The following is a 20,613-nucleotide window of genomic DNA, read 5'->3' on the forward strand; positions in this document are numbered from 1 at the left end:
CCTTGCATCTCCCCAAAGCTGCTCCTAAGGGCTAGGGGAGCAGACAGAGAGGAAAATACAAAGAAGTCACACTGTGCAGGATGAGATCCTTCCTTGCACCAATCAGGTGACTTCATTGAATATAACCCAGCAAGACTAAGGTTGCAACCGTGTATGTAGTTAACTTAGGAATAAGTTCCTCTGAACACTAAGGAACTGATTTCTGAGTATACATGTGCAAGGTTGCACTTTTAGTCACAACAATCTGTACCTGGATTGGGACCAGTTATATACAACTGAAGCAAAGTGCTATTGCGATACTCATTTGCTACATTCACAAGCAACCCACAGTGTCGCAGAAGGCATCACACGAATTCCTGTAAATCTGCTTGCAAGAAGGAACCACATTAAAACCTGATAAATTATTAACTTTCTCGTATCGATTATGAAGTTTTGCCATTTACAAGAGCAGCTACTCAATTTCAAGCTGGCAGAGCTGTCACTACGTTACAGCAGTTCCCAAAATTCTAAAATCTGAAGAACTCTCTCTCTCTCTCTCTCTCTGGAATTAATATGGCAGGCACACATCAATCCTACATCCTGGAAAATTAACCTTGAGATTGAGTAAGAATTTCCTTCAGAGATGTGTTTCCAAACCCTTTCCAGGTCTTTGCATTAATCTATGGTTTTGGGATGCTTCCTCATGGGAAAGAAACAAGCCTGGAATAGCGACTCTAAAGACAAGGTGGTCAGTCAGACCAGATTTGTATTTTGCATTCTCCATGAGTCATTTCAAAGTGGAGAAAACTCACCAGCATCTTCTGGTTCCCCACTGCTGCCAGTCGCCATTTTGGGTTTTCCTCCGAATGCTCCAGAACTACACTATGTCATGACATACCACTGTTCTGAGGGCCATTCTGGGTGGGTGGGTGGAGTTCCCACCATTTAAGAGTGGTTGCTCTGTTATTGTTTTAAATTAGAATAACCTCAGAGTGATGCTACAGCACAAAACAGCTTTAGGGTGGTAGCCAATGTTAGCCCTACTCAGAGTAGACCTAATGAAAATAACAGGCATCATTAACTTATGTCCATTAAGTTCTATGTGTCCACTCTAAGTACAACTTCCTGAACGCCATGGCATCACCAGCTCTGCCCTCCAACATCAGGTGTGGCTGCCTGCAAAGGAAATCCTATGTAATTAGGCCTTGCACACACTTGAGAATCCTGTGGTGGGAGGGGCCGATGCAGTCACATGACCTTCAAGGTGTTTGCACCGCAACAACGCAGCTCCATTCAACACATGAAGGAGGCTGTTGTCCTGTGGTATTCTGGGGGGAAAATAAATATGGACAACAGTAGTGAGGCCTTTATTTGCTCCGCTCCTCCTCTGCAGAATGCCCCAAAACATTCTGGGGACCACTGACCTTGAAATCATCCCCACAGGAGGACTCATAGGACAGGCTAACTCCCAATTCAGCAACCTGAAACAATTTTTCTGCCCCACTTCAGCACGTACCAATTTCAATGATGGCAATAAAAATAAAATAAAACAGACTGGGGTGGGGGCAGCGCCCTGATGGGAATGAAAACTGCACCCTTCCTTAGTCATCAAATAGATCATTTGATGAGCTGAAAAGGAGCAAGAACTCCCTCCTCAGCTGATCTGCCTGTGTACAATTTGTGTGTGTTTGTGTGTGCAAGAGAGTATGGCATGGCCACACCCACACTTGATATGTGGCCCCTAGAGAGCTTGCCAATGGGGAATGTGGCCCTTTGGCTCCCCAAAATATCAGCTGCCCCTTCTTTAATTATTTCTCCTAGCATCCAATTAGTTTCTCCACAGCACAGTACAGTCAGTACTGCAGTACAGACTTTGGGGACAACTGCATTACAGTTCAACGAGACAGAAAGTGCGGCCGCTGACATGGTTACGGTTTTTATTTTAAAGGACCAACACAAGGTATCACAAGGACGACATTTACTTTAATACTGAAAGCTTTTCTTCCACAGCCGTAGTCTGCAATTTCTAGCTGAAGTTAAGATCCGGAAGCTGGTTTTCCTTTTCCCCCCTCCCTTCCGTTCAAACCGTGCCTCGAATGTAACAGTGCAAAAAAGAAACAAACAAATCACACGGCAAATCTTAAATACATCGACTGCAATCTCAGTGTGCTTATTTTCTTTTGTGTGTGGGTGGGTTTGGCGAGCCTTGTGGGGATATTACAGTTCTTCAAAGTCGTGAGCGCTTGTATTCATCGCTTCTGGGTGCATCACTCTCCCCATGAAAACGATGGTACCTAAAGGGGAGAGAAAAAGAGAGAGATGTACAAAGGAGGAGAAGGCATCAGAAGGAGGGCAAGCGGGGGGTGGGGGGTGGGTTTGCTGCATCTTTCAAATGTATGGATTCAAGGCTGGAAAACTCATGGATAAAATAGCTCAGTGGTAGAGTCTCTGCTTTTTATGCAAAAGGTCCCAAGTTCAATCCTTGGCATTTTATTGATTTGTTGAATTTATATACCGCCCATATGTGGTGGGATTGTAAGGTAATTAAAATTTTTTGGGAAATGATATATAACCAATTGAAGAAAATGTTCCATTTAACATTTGTTAAAAAACCTGAAGCATTTTTATTAGGGATTGTAGGGAAAGATCTGCCAAAAAAGCTTCATGCATGCGACAACGGCTGCGAGACTTTTAATAGCACAAGGATGGAAGACTGAAGAAACCCCAACTAAAGAATCATGGCAAGAAAAATTGATGCCTATGTAGAACTGGCAAAACTGGCATACAAGCTATGGGACAAGGATAACTGTGACTTTAAAGATGAATGGGAACCCTTTACAAAGTATTTGAAGACGCAACAAAGCAAACTGGACTCCTTGGCTGGTTTTGAATAAACATTCACAAACTTTTTATTGATAATTACTACCTAAATAGTTTGAGGATCTATACAACTGTGTAACATGCAGAAAACAGCATTTTTAGAGAAATCAAAGACTGGAACTGAGGGAAGTCGGGGTGTGGGTGTGGTGGGTCCTGTGGGGGGAGGGAGGGGAGGGAGGAAAATAGGGGGAAAATAAGGATGGTATGTTTCTGGACAATATGTTTTGTTTTAATTTTGAATAAAAAAGTAATTAAAAAAAAGAATTTATATACCGCCCTATACCCGGGGGTCTCTCGGGGCTGGGAATGTCTGCTGCTTGGGACCCTGGAGAGGTGCTGCCAGTCAGACAATACTGAGCTGTGCAGACAAAATGGACAATCCATAGCTGACATAATGCAAGCTTGCCTAAGTTAAGCTGGTGTAAAGTTACACCAGACCCTGTTCAGTGGTGGGGCTGCCGCTCCTGTTCTGCCTAAATAGTGTCAAAACAAGTCTTTAAACAAGCCTTCAGGTCTCATGGCTGAGCTGAATGGGTTTAGGATTCACCCCAAGCCCCCTCTCTTTGGTCCTGCCCCTGCCAGACCCCCAGAACGCCAACCTTGGCACAGCTGGCTGAGCCCTGGCTGCTTCATGCCCTTTAAATGTGGCATTGTGTGGATGTGAGCAAATATATCCATTCTGGTTTCTCATTTTTCTAGTCCTAAATTCTGTTCCCCACATCTCTATATCAATCTGCATTTTTTTTTAAAAAAATTGAAAGTTCCCATGAAAGCATTTTAGTGTGAATTTCTGCAAAGCACTTTCCCTAACAAAGTATTTTGGGTATACTATCCCTGCCAACGTATGCATTTTATGCACATTTCATCCTAGCACGTACATTTTTGTACATGTTACCCAGCTGGAGAACAGCACTGCAGAATTGGGTGCATTCCGAATTTCAAAGGATGGCTGTGTTTTGGTTTGCATACCCTTTCAGAAAGCATGAATTAGGTAGGGTTGCCTTTAAATGCAGAATGAGTCAAATTTCTTCCCACTCCGCATGTCGGATAGAAGAATTCTCCATCCACTAGAGAACTATGCATGCGGTAGGCGGAGAATTGCTCAATTATCAGGTCTTCTTTTATGGCTTAATTTCATAACCGATGAGAGACTTATGGGAACTGCTGGAAAGTTAACAGATAGTTTCCCATAGCTATCGGAATTTGTAAAAATTTGAGGCTGATGCACTCTGTTTTAAAATTTATATTGTATTGCGCCACATCTTTTGTAAGACCAGCTGCAAAAAAACCACATTTGTTTGTTTGAGAAGTGGATTTTTTAAAAAGATGCCAAACACCACAATATGCCCAAAACAATCCAGTTATGGACTGGTTTGGATAAGGCTATGAGTAGAGCAGGCATAGGCAAACTTGGCTCTCCATATGTTTTGAGACTACAATTCCCATCATCCCTGACCACTGGTCCTGTTAGCTAGGGATGCTGGGAGTTGTAGTCCCAAAACATCTGGAGGGCCGAGTTTGCCTATGCCTGGAGTAGAGGGAAGTGTTGATCCCATCCACCAGACCCATCAATTCAATCTCTAGGACAGTCAATGCACAATGGACATAATGTTTGCAAAAGAGCTAAAATGGTAAAGTCTAACATGGACACAGAATCATAGAATTGTAGATTCAGAAGGCATCAATCCTCTGCAATGCAGGAATCTCAGCATACTTCCTTCAATTTGATGTGGGAAACACGGTTAGGCCACTACGTATTGCATCATTTGCTAGGGAAACATACAAAGCTGTCTTAGTCAGACCACTGGTCCATCTTGCCTAGCAGTTCTCCTGAGTCGTGTGCAGAACAGATCTTACCCCAGTCCTGCTACCCAATGCTGTAATTTTAATTGGCGCTGTTGGGGATTGAATCTGAAACATCCTGAATGCAAAGCCTGCGCTCGACCATTTGGCTGTTGCTTCTTCCCAAGACTACAGGCGAAGAGAACTCCATATGCTCTTAAATCAATCTCTTTTGTTAGATAGCAGGCAATTCTCACCACTCCTGTCCAACACATGAATAACTGATCATACTGGTGGACTGGGTACTCTCGGTTCAAAGTTTTAGTATTCTGCTGCAATACTGACGAGTGGGATAAGACTCAAAAGGTGCAGCATATTATGAGAACATAAGAGCGGCTCTGCTGGTTCAGACCAGAGGTCTGTCTAGTCCAGCATTCTGTCCTCACAAGTAGCCAATGGGAAGCCTCAAAGCAGGACACCAGCACAATGGCACTCCCCATGCTTGCAGTTCCCAGAAACTCATTTTCAGAAGCAAACCGCCTCTGATACTGGATGAAAGGAGGACAGCTGCATGCGTCTTTCAAGCTAGGCCACAAGGGAGTCGAAACGTTGGCTCGCTCTTGCAAACTGGCAGTGGCTCTCACCATCTTAAGAATGGCTTCCCACAAGTAATTCTTTTTCATACAAATAAATGAGTTCCATACACACTATCAGGGTTTGTTGTTGTTTTTTGCTGCTGCTGCTGCTGGGGAAAAACATCAAGCCAGTCGTTGAGATCAGAGAATCACTGAATTGTAGAGGTGGAAGGATCATCTAGTCCAGGCACAGGCCAACTCGGCCCTCCAGACGTTTTTGAGACTACAGTTCCCATCATCCCTGACCACTGGTCCTTTTAGCTAGGGATGATGGGAGTTGTAATCCCAAAATATCTGGAGGGCCAATTTTGCCTATGCCTGATCTTGTCCAACCCCCTGCAATTTCTAATACACAGCTGCCCAATAGGGGAATCAATACTCCATCTCCTCACAGTATTGCGAAAGAATGACGTCAATCAACATTTGATGATCTCCTTCTACAATAGAAAGTGTCCTTTCATACTGCATCACGGTGTGGTACGCTGGTTTGACATCAACTGATAGGAAGTGCCTACAGAGGGTGGTGAATACAGCACAAGATATTATGGGCTGTCCCGTGAATCCACTGGATGATATCACGGAAGAATGTTGCCTCTGGAGAGTGAGGAAAATTCTCAGGGATGATTCACATCCTGGCCGGCACTTTCTTGATCTCCTGCCCTCAGGCAGAAGATATAGAAGCATGATTAGTCGCACCAACAGGGTCAAGAACAGCTTCTATCCATGGGCTGTTAGGCTGCTGAATGAAAGGATAACAACAGGGCAACTGACTTTTGGGTTTGGTGGGTGTGCGTCGGTAAATGAGGGGAATTAAGACTAAGAGAGCTGAGTGGGTGGTGCTTGTGTAATCTCACTGTATACAAGTTGTACAAGTGACAATAAAAGTATTTCAATCAAGCTGCAACCTTGGTGCTATCAGCACCATGCTCCAACCAACTGAGTTATACAGCAGAGATTGTCTGGAGGGGCACGATAGCGCTCCCCCATGGAACGGAAGCACGACTCATACTAATTGGAAGTCATGCTTCTAGTGCTGAGGGTCCAAGCCTGTGGAACAGCCTCCCACTAGAAGTCAGATAGGCACTACCCTTGTTGACACCTGCTTAAAACCTGCTTTTATTTCAAGAGGCCTCTGCCATCACAAATGCTTCTCTGGTGTTTCAAACAAGAGTTTCAAAAAGCATGGGGAAAATGCAGAGAATACTTCACAAAACAGTGCCCTAAAATACATACCTGGACTTGTTTCGATTAATGTCTGCAGGAGACTTTGAGGATATTTAAGTAATGATTAGAAAAATCTTAATAATTATTCATAAACGAAACAGTTTATAAGAAGTAAATAAGGAGGCCAGATACAGGATAAAGGAAGTATTTTATTTGGTTGCTTGTATTTTTGTATGTTATGCTCATTGTATGTTATGTTCACGTTTACTGAAGGTGTATTTCTGTATTGGGGGGTGGGGGTTTATGTTATGTTGTAAATAAAATTTCCAATAAAAATATTAAAATAAATAAATAAATCCTGATGGTTTCTGTTGACATTTTAACTTTCCGAGGTCTCTCTGTTTTGGAGCTTTCATCTTTGTTTTTAAATTGTGAATATTTTTTTAATCACTGTAAGCTGCTTTGAGACCTTGACAATGAAAAGCAAGATATACATTTTAAAAAATAAAATAAATAAATGAAAAGCAGCAATTAGAAGTTTAAATTGTCTTACAGCCATTTCATATATTATTTCCCCTGCCGCCGTCCCCCGAAACAGATGTGTTGAGAGAAGCAGGAGCAGGAGCAAACAATTGTATTTTGGGATGTGTGTACAGGGGACTGGAGAGCCAATTTGCTTCTGGGAGGCCACTATGGCACTCAAGACACTCATTACAGAACTGCAGGCTCAGCCTATATTTAGGAGGCTTGCATCAGCATGACAAATTGCATGTTCTGCTGGAGGAGAGCAAGTCAGAAAACCCCGTCATTATAATTAATTAAATGTATATAAACGCTCATCAATAATTACGCTTTAAACGCTTTAAAAAAATAGTGACAGCTTCAGTTATTAATATTTTGTATATTGTCTTGTTTCTGACGATGCTAAAAATACAAGCTAAAAATACAAAAATAACTGGAAATAATACTAAGCATTTTTTTTTAAAAAAAGCAAGTAACTTTTCTTGCAAACGGAGAGAGCATATGCACTTTTACAACCCAAATTAAACTGCCCTAGGTCACAACAACCCGAAGTTAGTTTGAGCCACAGTTGTGAAATCTGGGTGAATAACAAAGTCTTATTCAACTGATGATGAAAAGACCATAGAGAAAGTGCCAGACAAGCCTCTCTAGGGAGGCTATTCTATAGCTGCAGGGCCACTCCTGAAAAGGCCCTCTCCTAGGTGGCAGCCTGCCTCACTTCACTTGGTGCAATGCTAATATCAGGGCATCTGAAAAGGATCTTAACTTTCTGAAGGTAAGAGATATCTGACAGTGGAATGGACTATGGTGGTGGACTCTGGTTCAATGGAGGTGTTTAAAAAGACGTTGAATGTCCAACTGTCAGGGATCCCTCCTCTGTGATTCCTGAATTTCAGGTGACTGGACTGGACGATTTTTGGAGTCATCTCTCCATTCCAACTCTACAGTTCTATTATTCTACGAACAAACAGGGCCCACCCATCAGAGCAGGCATCATAATACTGGGCTATATGGTTAAATAACCTCACCTGGCTTTAGGCAGCTTCTTAATATTCTGGTGAGGATTCAACAGGAGTAACAAGAACTCAAAACAGAGATGAATGCACTCACCTGTTCTTCTGTTCCTGACCACCAAGAAAAAAGGATGATCCACTATAACTTGGGGGTACAGCACAGCCATCCTGCTTATGGCTATCATTCCTGGGGAGAGACGACAAAGGGGCAACCTTTGAAATATCTCACCAATGTCCTCGTATCCCCCACTCTTCTTCTGTGTCACACCATTAAGGACACATGTAAAGACAGCGCAAAATGGGAAATCTGAAGAAACACACACCACAACTCTTCTGTGCAAGTGCAGGCTGTCAACAAGACACACAGCTAGCAATCTCATCTTAAAATGAAAAGAGACTTGCAAAGAAATGGATGTGCTGAGTTATGCTCTGGGAATGATTAACAACTGGCAGTGGCGCCATTTATTTCTCACTGCTGGGGGAACGGCTTATAACTTACAAAAAGAGGCAGAACTTTGAGAGAGAGAGTTATGATGGCCATTCCCTTTCAACCTAGGAAATGCATTGTGTTCGACAGTCCCGCCACCCACATGCTAAGCAGTGGCAGAACGTATTGGGCGAACATGGAAACCCATTCCCTCTCGGCTCTATTGGACTGTGGTCATTTCCTGCAACTTGCTCTGGCCTTCCTTGAAATCAAACATTTGGGCCCAAAAGGAATGCAAGCTCTTGAATAGGTTATTGCAAAACTTTTGTTAACTTACTCTGGTTACGGACATTAATTGCGCATAGGACTTGTGGGCTTATGGTTGGAAATGATCACACCACTTTGTGTGCAGTGTTTACTTTGCAGTGTTTACCCTCAGCAAGAGACAAGATTCTTCTTTAGGAGTTGGTGCAGATGTGATACTAAAAGGACTCCTGACAGTTAAGTCCAGTCGCAGATGACTCTGGGGTTGCGGTGCTCAGCTTGCTTTACAGGGCGAGGAAGCCAGCGTTTGTCCGCAGACAGTTTTTCCGAATCATGTGGCCAACATGACTAAGCTGCTTCTGGTGAAACCAGAGCAGCAGCAGATTTGATTTTTAACACCCGGGACATGAACGGAACACTGTAGGCCAAACATATTAGTAGAGAGGCAGGGGTTGATCTTAATAAAATTTGGAAATCTTTTATGACTGCTCCCTTGAGCTTTGCATTTTCCACGGGTTTCATTAACTTTTTAACTTTTATTGCGTTGATATGTGAAAAAACCCCAGCAACAATAAACCTGAGTAAATAAAATGTCCATGCATGCCCAGGCATGAGAGTAATCCTCACTTGGAACAGTTTGGGGAATGTAGTTTTTCAGCCAGAATTATAGCTGTACAGGGGGCTTGCCGCAAAGATTATTTCTTTTTTTCCTAATGAAATAATTGGACCTGGGGAGATCAATTCAAACCACAGAAGAAACAGAAATGATTTGCTGGTGGGAAAAGCCAATATTTGCAAGTGACAAGCAAACAGTTCTACCATCTGGTCCTTCCGTAACAGTTAGAAAGCTGCCCCCCCCACTTTTTTATTCATATACAATGCCTTTATCCAAACGCAACTGAATTCTTGCACTATTTCCAGCTTACTTGGAAACAAAAAGTTCTGACTCCAATCCAACATTTTGCTATACAGCAGCAACAGAGCACAGGTTCCAACTTTATGAATAGCTCTCAGACCATTATCTAGTAGTACTATGCAGGGGTCCTCTGATGATTTAGGGCCTCATCTGACACTTCTCCCTGCTGACTCTTCACTGTATGTTTAAAACCCTAATTGACCACATAGTTGGGGGCAGGAAGAAGGAGACACACAGCTTGTCAGGAGTGCGTGCAGGAGCTAGGCCCTGTGACCAGTAGGACTTTGCAGGGCTGGGGCCTTCCTAAGTTTCTTCTGAAGAGGCCTATTGGTAACTCACAGCACCTGGTGGCAAGAGCTGGGAAGGGATATAAGGTCAGCATTTCCCTTCGGCTCTCTGCCACAGCAACACGTTTCCTGCCTTGCTGCGTTTGGCTTCTTGCTTCCTGATCCTCGGGCCTCGGTTTCCTGACTCCCTGCTTCTTGATCCTCGAACCCTTGACTTTGTGACTCCTTGCTTCTCGACCCTCAGACCCTTGACTTCGTGACTCCTTGCTTCCTGACTCTCGGACTCCTGACTTCTGGACTCTTGCTCCTGCTCCCAACCGCCATCTTGCCCCTGGTCCCGACGTCCTCAGCCAGGACTTCGAACGCCCGTGAACCGGACTGTGACACAGCTTGCCTAAGCTTCTCCTCCATGCCATATCTCCACTGCCAGACTGCTCTCCCTTTCAACAGCCCCAGATCACTCTGGGTGGACCCAGTGAGGCTGCCTCAACCCAATCCAGGGTTGACCTTAAAATCATAGAATTGTAGGCATGGAAGGGACCTTGGGGCTCATCTAATTCAATGCCCTGCAATGCAGGAATATGCAGCTGTCTCATATGGGGATCAAACCTGTGACCTTGGTGTTATGAGCACCACGCTGTAGCCAACTGAGCTATGCAAAAGACTTGTGCTGGCATGATTTGCTATCTGGCTTGCTCCGCCGGAACACCCTGCTGTCTAGTCCAGCATTCTGCTTCTCACAATGGCCAAGCCCACGAGGTCTCAAGGATTCTCTGAGCAAGTTACACCCATGTCATTATCCCATACAACAGATCAGGAAGTAAGGTGGAGGCGGTAGCTTAAAGCTATTCAAGCAAGCTCATGGCTGAGCTATAATCTGAACCCAGAACTTTTAAACTCCCATCTTATGCTCCAAGTCAGTAGACCCTGCCAATGCATAGCGGTGGTTCCTGTAACTGAGTCAATAGTTTGAGGAGGGGCAAACCTGAGGCAGCGGCAGCTTCTGAGCCTTCTTCATTCACTTCGAAGATAGACTTGTGAACTGCTTTTGAAAGGTGAAGTTCTTTGTTGTCTGGAAAAGAAAGGAGAAACTAAGGTCAGAGGAAAAGTAGGGATGGGTGGATGTGTCATAGTTTCTCATTTTTTCCAGTCTCAGGCTCCGTTCACTCCATTTCAGCATCACTTTGCAGTTTTATTTTTGTATGTGTACATTTGGTATGTATCAGGGATTGTACATACCTCCTCTTCTAGACAGCTGGGCTCACCTCTTTCCATCTGTGCCGACCCTAAACATCTTCTCTGAAGCACGGCCCACGCACGAACCATTGATATACACAAATCTGCATGCACTTGTGTGGATTTCTCTGAATATACAAATTTAGTATGCAATTTTGTTGAATGTATGCCTAATGCAATGCATTTGTGTGTTATTTCCACTTATATACACATTTATGTATGCAGCTTACTTTTTAGGTAACCCTAGGTTCACTGCCAATCTGGCCTCCTCTTAATTTTTTTTATCAGTGTGCTCAAAACACCCACACACCAATGAAATATTAAATATGTGGAAAAAAGAAACAGAAACAGAAATAAGATAACCAGTGATTTATTTTGCAGTTCTTGGGCTTGGTATAATAATATAAAGTCTTAAGATTAATCCATCTTATTTGCAAAATTAATTACTAAAATTCATATCTATACTACCTTCTTTTAAAACCTTGCATTTGTTTCAAATGTTCCTTTCCCCTGCAAAGCTACTAGCAATTTCCAACTCTCTCTCTCTCTCTCTCTCTCTCTCTCTCTCTCTCTCTCTGTGTGTGTGTGTGTCTCCATACTTCATTTAATAAAATAGCATCAGGGATGTGTGGAAGGTTATTTCATATTTAAATATATATTTAAGTATGTACATTTCATCAAAGTGTGTATTTTATCTCAATGTACACATTTATAAGTGTATTTTATCCTACAATGCACATTTTTAAATAATAATAATAATGGATTTTGGTCCTTTTTTGAGCCTAGATTATATTGCAAAATTCAGAGAAGTGCAAAATGCAAACGATAATTATGCTGTAATCCGGTTATCGCTCCAGGAGGTGCAAATTAGATCACTTCACTAGCTTATGCTCTCCCCGTTTCTCCTAGTGATCACAATTCTCAGGGACACCTTGTGAGCTTGGCTTTTCCTTGAGAGAGACCATCAGAGATTTAGTATGTGTACTGTTTGAGTTTATTTACCGATGACGCGGATGGCACTGTGGTCTAAACCATTGAGCCTCTTGGGCTTGCTGATCAGAAGTTTGACAGTTTGAATCCCTGCGACGGTGTGAGCTCCTGTTGCTTGGTCCCAGCTGCTGCCCACGTAGCAGTTTGAAAGCACACCAGTGCAAGTAGATAAATAGGTACCACTGTGGTGGGAAGGTAAACGGGGTTTCCATGCGCTCTGGCTTCTGTCGTGGTGTTCCATTGCACCAAAAGCAGTTTAGTCCTGCTGGCCACATGACCCGTAAAGCTGTCTGAGGACAAACACTGACTCCCTTGGCCTGGAAGCAAGATGAGCGCCGCAACCCCATAGTCACCTTTGACTGGACTTAACCATCCAGGGTTCCCTTACCTTTTTATGTTTACCTTATTTACAGATATACAGGTTGGGTGCAGGTGGAGGAAGCTAAGCTAAAATACCCCCAGCAATCCACCACTCTCACATCAGATCTGTCCAAAGGCACTTGCTCTCTGTCTCTGCCCACATTTACACCATGCATCTAAAGCTGTAGGTTTAACAATCAATCTCTCTTCAAGGGCAACTCCACGGAGCGTGTTGCACTGATGTCAAGTCAATTCAATGATTCCTTTAGCCCAGTAACATCTACTCTGATGGGAAGTGGCTCTCCAGGATTGAAGGCAGAATGTCTATTCCATCACTGTCACCTAATTCTTTTAACCAGGTGTGCTGAACAGACACCCATAACCCAAATCATCAGCGTGAACACAAATGAGACCAAAACATTTGCCCATCAGACCCTAAACTGGGAAAACAGCCTGAGCATCAAAATGGCAATTTTATACACTCATGTTTTGCATGAATGAGCCCGCTTAGAGGAGAAATGGCTGAGAGGAAAATCCTGCATTTCATTTTTGTTTTCTCACCCTGCTGATAATTAAAAAAGAGGGAAAGTAGCCTTTGTGAGAAACAAAAATAAATGAAGCACTGCATTTACCACATCAAGCCAGAGCTCTTAAGTAATTTAAAGATGGTACTTTGAAATTATTGCTGGGTGCTTAATTCAATAAAACCCAACTGTGAGCAAACCTTTCCGCCACCACCTGGGATGCCTCTGTTACTCACACAGAAAAATTAACAGCCCTGCTGTGGAGCCCATTAATCTTCTCTATACTTAATGCTCAACGTTCTCTATAAACAACTTAATCTTTAAAACGGTGGAGGAGTTAATTTGGTCGCGTAAAAACAGGTCTGTGGGTTTAAGGTTCGCCTGCTGGTTTTCATAAGGTGAAGGTGCAGGAAAAGTATAAATCTCTAGGAAAACAATTTGTCTCTTGGATGAAATGCAAAGCCGGTTCAACGCAGCTGCTGATTTTTGTGCTTCACAGCCGAATCCTAGGGCTCGCTGCATCAGCACTTTGAAGGAGCTAAATAAAGGTGTGGAAGTAGTCAGAAATGCTCTACTGGATCAAGCCAAAGAGCAACTGAGGCCGCAGTTTTGTTGCTGGCACTGGCCAGGCAACCACATGCCTCTGGGAAGCTGGTTGTGGAGGCAAACCCGCTTCCCTTGTGGCCCAGCTGCTGGTTCTCAGTTTACGGCAGGAGTGGAGAACTTCAGAGCCAGGGGTTGAAATCAACCACTGAGGGCTCTCTATCTGACCCTGGGCCCTTTCCCCCAGGCCACATGCCTCACTGGCCTTGCCATCATTTTTGCTTGGCTGGAAGTTGTCCTTGAAATCTTGACACAATTTTTATGGGGCTGAGGACACTTTTGCCCCCCCCCCAATGTAAGGTGGTACAGGGATGAACCTCTGTCAATCTTGAGGGGCTGGGCCTCCCCGTGATGGTGGAAGGGAAGGGCCTTGTTGGGCCTCCCTGCATTGGGCATTGCTGGGCCTTTTTGTGGCCTTGCAGCCTCCTCTCAATGTGCATGACATCACAGGTGACATCACATGCGCACAAGGGGCTCCCCCAATGCTGTGTGGAATTGTGGCACCTCTGAATTCTGATAATGCTTCTTGCTTGCCTTGCAAAGAGGTATGCAAGTAGAAACTAGCCTACATTTGTTGTCCTGCCTACTTTTGCCTCTGGCCCCACCCACTACAGACATGTGACCCTCAGAGGGCTGTCCATAAAGGAATGGGCTATAAAATGTTCTCCACACCTGGCTGAAGAGAAAAGATTATCAGCAAGTCTTTAGGAGAAATTTCCTATTGTTAAACAGGGTGTTTGACAGTACAGTCATACCTTGGTTGTTGAACGCCCTGAAACTCGGACGTTTTGACTCCCGAACGCTGCAAACTCTGAAGTGATTGATCCGGATTGTGAACATTCTTTTAGAACCCAAAGTCATAGCTTCTGATTGGCTGCAGGAGCTTCCTTCAGCCAATCAGCAGCTGCCATTTGGTTTTCAAACGTTTTGGAAGTCGAACGGACTTCTGGGAATGGATTCCAAGGTACGACTGTAAACAGATTGTTTTGGAAAGGCTCTTCTTCACTGGAGACAATGATGCAGAGGCTGGACAGGGATGCTGTATGACACTGGCAATTTGTGGGCCTCCAGATGTTCTGGGCTTCCAACTCCTATCAATCCCAGGCAGCACCGTTCATGGTAAGAGATGATGGGAGTTGGGGTCCAACAACAACTGGCAGTCCACAAGTTCCCTATTGTTGCTGAAGTTGCAACCTGCATTGTAGATCCTGCACTCAGCAGTGGCTTGAACTAGAGCAGCCTTTTTCCACCTTGGGTCCCTTGATGTTGGTGAACATCATCACCTCTGACCATTGGCCCTGCTGGCTAAGGATGACGGGACTTGTAGTCCAGAACATCTAGGAATCCAAGGGTGGGAATAACTAAGCTGGAGGACCTCCAAGGTCCCTTCCAACTCTCAAATCCTATAGCAGAGGGACTTAGGATCCCCTCCGTTCCATGGGTGACTCCTACTGTTAACACGTTGACTGTGCTCTCCTGGTAGTCACAGGCTCTGGTAATTGATAATAAGGTTATGAACACTTGAGCATTGAAGCAGATGACCTACATATCCAGTCTTAGTCTAGCAGCTTTTTTCGTTTCCTCTCCTCTGGAGAGTTTGTTCTATCGTTTTGCTAATGTGCTACTCTTTATTATTACTGTTGGTTCAACAGATGTACCAAGTGGAAACATGCAATTTCTTTTGTTTTTACATCACCTACACGCTCAATTTAATTCACTGGTGTGCTGTTCTAGCAACAGGCTAAAGAATTGTTGCTTTTTCGCTTCTGCCTGACCCATTCTACTCCTGATTTTATATATGACCCGGAAAGCTGTCTGTGGACAAATGCCTGCTCCCTCGGCCTGAAAGCGAGATGAACGCTGCAACCCCATAGTTGCATTGACTGGACTTCACCTTCCAGGGGTCCTTTACCTTTTATCCACAGTCACATGTGCTCTGATGTGGCAGTTCTAAAAACACACATTCACCCACGGATTCTTGAATCAAAGGGACTTGCCTCCACATAAGTGGCTTTAGGACCAGTGTTTTAATCCTGTCCTGCAAGCTGGTGAGGTCCAATACTTAAAAAAACACCACAACAGCAACATTGTGTCATGGTTTCTGGTCACCCATTGCTGATTAATACAGCTGGTTGATTGTATTAAAGACAGCGCATGATTAAAGGTCTCCTGAAAGCTGGGGATCTCTCTGCGTTTCTGAATACGATGCTCACCAGGGCTTGCAGAAGTTGAAACCCCTCCAGTTAAGGGAAGGAAGGCGGGAAATCCAAATGGATTTTTTAAAAAACAAAAACGCCGAGACCATATAACACCAGTCCTGAAAGGTCTAAATTGGCTCCCAGTACATTTCCGAGCACAATTCAAAGTGTTGGTGCTGACCTTTAAAGCCCTAAACGGTTTCGGCCCAGTATACCTGAAGGAGCGTCTCCACCCCCATTGTTCAGCTTGGACATTGAGGTCCAGCTTCAAAGGCCTTCTGGTGGTTCCCTCACGGGGAACCAGGTAGGAACCTTCTTGGTAGTGGTGCCCGCCCTGTGGAATGCCCTCCCACCAGATGTCAAGGAAATAAATAACTGCCTGACTTTTAGAAGACATCTGAAGGCAACCCTGTATCAGGAGATCTTTAATGTCTAATGCTTTACAAATTTTTATGTGCTGTAAGCTGCCCAGAGTGGCAGGGGAACCCCAGCCAGATGGGCAGGGTATAAATAATAACATTATTAAAACAAAAAGAAAGCAGGGGGGAAAACAGAAAAGGGAGAGCTGAGAATTTCTAGGTGGCTTAAACTAGAATTAGAGGTGTAGTCTAGGTTGCTTTCTGTAGGATCGTCTGTCTTGTAGAATGCTGCTTTTGCCTCCACTTAGATTATGCTTGTATACTTGTAAACAGAGCAAATATTGTACCAGCCTAACACAGAGACTTGTGCTTAATACCTCACCTGGTTGCCACAGGTCAGCAAGCAGGTTGGCAAAGGAGGGACAGGCCACTTTGTCCCTTCTCTACCAGCCTAATTGATTTCAGTAGTAGCTGCAAAGCAAAGAAAGGCCAGAGGAGTGATCAGTTTCATTTCCTTCATTTCATTTCCTTCATTTCATTTCATTAGGCAGAAGGCAACTGTTTGACTAGCCTGCTAAGAGATTTGAAGCCTGCATTTTCTAACTTGCCCTGGAAACACCAGTGTGGAAACGCGGGCAAGCAATTTGTAGTAAGGGACTGGTCCAGCCACTTGCATTAAGGGGTCTTTGTGACTAACCCTGCCTTCAAACGTTGCATTCACACTGCAAGCTGAATTGACAGCAAGACGATTCTAATATTAAGCATACCTTCATTTTCATTTTTTTATTTGTTTGGAGTAGATGTCTTTCTGGAGCAAGTTGTCTATCAACATCCATTAAGCTAGGAAACATAACTGGAACTTCCAGTGTCTCAGCACAACGTATCTCTCAAGGATCAAATCAGGTGGTCAAGTAGGCAAACAGCATTATACTAGGGTCACCAAATAAACTGAAAAATTGTGGTTATGTCCAGGGGTTGGGAGCTAAATTGGTGCCCAAAAGGAATTTTAAATTTAAAAATTTAAAAGCTCAACAACTTTGGACGCTTGCCCCCAAAAAGCTGAGCTGTCTGGATTTTTTACTTCTTGAAATATGGCAACCTTATGTTATACTCTGAGTGATGAGGCCCTCTTGATTGTTTTCTCCAGAAAGCATAATCTAAGCAGGCGGTAAAAATGGATTAATTGAACGCTCCATTACTAACCTAGTTTGACACTAACATTTTTGGCACATCCCTACCAGAGCAGACTGTTGAACCTAATGGATCACAGTTCTAATGAAGTGAGGCTGTTCTTTTCCATTTTTCAGAAAAGGAACAGAGCAAATGACTCACACACACATTACAAGATTTACTTAAATCACTGCTAGCGCAATGTCTTACTGTGAAAAGATAAGATGCCTACACGGTCTGGGTAGCCCTGCAATGCATAATAGGACACAAAACTCTATCACTTCTGTTGCGGTCATGACACGTCTCCATCTCGCCGTGGCACTGACATTGTAATTATCAGCCGACTACTGTTGCTGGCTGTACGCCAGCTGCCAGTGGTGTCCTTACTGCTCACCTGAACCACCCAATACAGAGAGGCATCAAACTGCGGGTGAGAAATGCACAGGGATAAAGGGGAGAGAATACGTAAGTGAGAACTTTAACAAGCATGGCAGTCAGACCTAATTGGAGGTGGGAGTCAGAAACCTTAATAGAGGTGGGCATGACTAATACTTTGTTAAAAGTCATGGCAGTGTGTGGAGGCTTCCCATTGATGCAGAGGGCTCTTGTAATAGTTTCTTGAAGAAGCAGAACTCTTTGGGCAGACGGCGATTGCATTGTTCTTACGGAATGTTAGTTCAGCCAATTCAACTGTCATTAAAAAGATTTTTATCTCCACAGTGATGCCTTCATAGATTCCCCCCCTTGCTATTTTACAAAGCACAAGTATCCTTTGTCAGACACATTTAATGATGTCTTAATCTTCGATTGGAAACTGCCTTGAGCACTTCTTGGTGGACAAGCAGCCACTCCAATTTAGACATAAACAAGCGGTGGAATTGTTTTGATTTTGTTTCCCCAAGTTCCGCCTTTCCCCTGTTTAAGACTGCAATCCTAGACATACCTAGACCAAGATCCACTGACCTCAGTGGGACTTACTTCCTAGTAAAAGTGCATAGGCGTGTGCTGTTTAACAGTGCATTTGCTGGTCATTGTGCCATGGTCATTCTAACATTCTACCTGAGAATCCTCTGGAAAATCAATCTCTCAAAGGACCTGTTGATGGCATTTTACCATTGTACTGTGCAGAGTGTATTAACTCATGGTCTGTGTGTGTGGTTTGGGAGCTGCATGGCCAGGGGAAAACCAATGCTGTTCAGGGTTGTAAAGACTGCAGAGAGAATAATTGGGTGCACTCTTCCCACCTTAGATCAAATCTATGCTGTCAGGTGCCATAAGAAAGCTGCAGAGATAGCGCAGGATAGTACGCACCCCGGAAATGATCTCTTTCAATTTCTGCCTTCTGGAAGAAGGTATAGGGTTATAAAGACCAGGACTAGCCGCCTGAGAAACAGTTTCTACGCAAATGCAATTCTGGTTCTAAACGCAGCATAAGGAGTCTCTATAGTATATTGTATTTTAAAATGGGGTTTCAGAGTTTTTAGGGGTTTTTGAATGTTTTATGTAGATTTTCAATTTCATTGTTCTATACGGTACAATGACAATCAAGGTATCGTATATCTTATATACCTGCCCATCACAAAAGCAAGATTACATTAACTGGGCAATCCATTGGATTATATTAGGTGGTTTCATTATGTGTGGACATACCAGTGTTTCACCATTGTAGAAGACACTGGGCACCTTATCTGCTGTAGCTGGAATATTGCAGAGGACTTTCCTGTGAAGGAAGACTCTGCCACAACAGGCAGTTACACAGACCAGGACAGATGCCTTATGAGGTCAATGTAATCTGCCCCCGTTTAAGAACATGTGCAAGGACGCAACACACGTGTACAAAAAGCCTCTTACCAGACATTGCGGTGAGATCAGCGCTCCGGCCGAACACTTCTGTAATTCCAAGGCCCTTCAGAACATCCTTCAGATCAATTTCCTGTTCTATTGTGAACCTAGAGGACATAAAAAAGAATGAAAACTCATGAGCCTCTTTCCCTTTCCACTGCAGAAGCAGATCAGCAAGATGGGACTGGTCTCCAGGAAGCACAGCATGGGAAAAAGCAGTTTTTAAAATTGTGTATGTGTGGGTGTTTTTTTAAAAAAGTGATAAATCGTATTTATTGAGCTGACATTCAGCACTAGTTTATTGATGGCCATTCGTTTGCTTGCCGTAATATGGTCAGTTAAACTAACAGTTCTGCAGTCAAACAACATTTTCCCCAAAGGAGTTTGTGTCAACAAGATGGGTGAGGGTGATAGTTTTGTGTATGAAGCCACCTGACATGCAATCAGTTTTTAAAAATAATTTAAAAATTTTTAAAAATCAGACCAGAGACTGAATTTGAAAGACGAAGTTTTCATTCTTTTTTTAACAGTTTTTTAAATAAAACAAACAAACAGGCACATCCTACCAAAGTACGCCAAAATATGAGGAACATAAACCCAATGTAGAAGGTTATAGGTAGAGGTTGGCAAGCTTTTTTTCTGTTGAGGGATACACAACCCGCCCATGATAATCTGCCTGGAGTCATAGGAGGCAGAGCTCCAAAGAGTTATCTCTCTTTCTGACACCCCACCCCTATTTGCATGAAATTAAGGTTTACAGGTTGCCCTACCTTGAACTACAAGAATAAAAGAAATGAGAAATGTATCATCTGGTATACCAAGGGAGAGACTAGCAGCCTTTGAACAGAGAAAGATGAGGCTGCTTGGCCAGCTAAGTCCAGCCTTCTGCCCCAAAGCAGAAACAGCCAGGCACGGACAGACTTATACAATCCAGACCAACATGTGCTGCAGGCAATGAGAGATGCGCATCGCAGAATGGTGCTTTCAAGAACAAAACAGCCTTAAATCAAAGAAGCTGTAAGCACCCCAGCAGGGAAATTGTCCACCTGTGCACAAGCTGTCATTCCATCACGGGCACAGCAATGCATCTTCTGAGCACTGAATCAAATATAGTGAAATGATGCCACTATATCACACAGGAATGAGCTCCCAAGTAGTACTGTTGCCATCAGGTGCAACCATACTATTTTCTAGCGCGGGGGGGGGGGGTTTGACTTCTCAATGTGTGGGGCACCCATTAGCCTTGAAACTGGCTCATTCATGTACCGTATTTTTCACTCTATAAGACGCACCAGACCACAAGACACACCCTAGTTTTTGGAGGAGAAAAACAAGAAAAAAATAAATTCTGAATCTCAGAAGCCAGAACAGCAAGAGGGATTGCTGTGCAGTGAAAGCAGCAATCCTTCTTGCTGTTCGGGCTTCTGGGATAGCTGCACAGCCTGCATTCGCTCCATAAGAC

General features: G+C 43.7%; 1 protein-coding gene across 1 annotated transcript in view; it reads right to left on the reverse strand.

Annotated features, from left to right (window-relative positions):
* Positions 1–1,902: 1,902 nt before the first annotated feature.
* The window catches only part of SERPINI1 (serpin family I member 1), a 90,180-nt gene continuing 71,469 nt past the window's right edge, over positions 1,903–20,613 (reverse strand). The window contains exons 6-9 of the mRNA XM_081911259.1: positions 19,161–19,258; positions 10,855–10,941; positions 8,073–8,162; positions 1,903–2,273 (exon numbers count right to left, since the gene is read on the reverse strand). Coding sequence (XP_081767385.1) covers positions 2,197–2,273; positions 8,073–8,162; positions 10,855–10,941; positions 19,161–19,258 — 352 coding nt within the window. The 3' untranslated portion in view covers positions 1,903–2,196. The remainder of the gene's footprint in view (positions 2,274–8,072; positions 8,163–10,854; positions 10,942–19,160; positions 19,259–20,613) is intronic.

The sequence above is a fragment of the Podarcis melisellensis genome, assembly GCF_964234715.1.
Source record: "Podarcis melisellensis genome assembly, chromosome: 5".
In the NCBI taxonomy this organism is placed as follows: Eukaryota; Metazoa; Chordata; class Lepidosauria; order Squamata; family Lacertidae; genus Podarcis; species Podarcis melisellensis.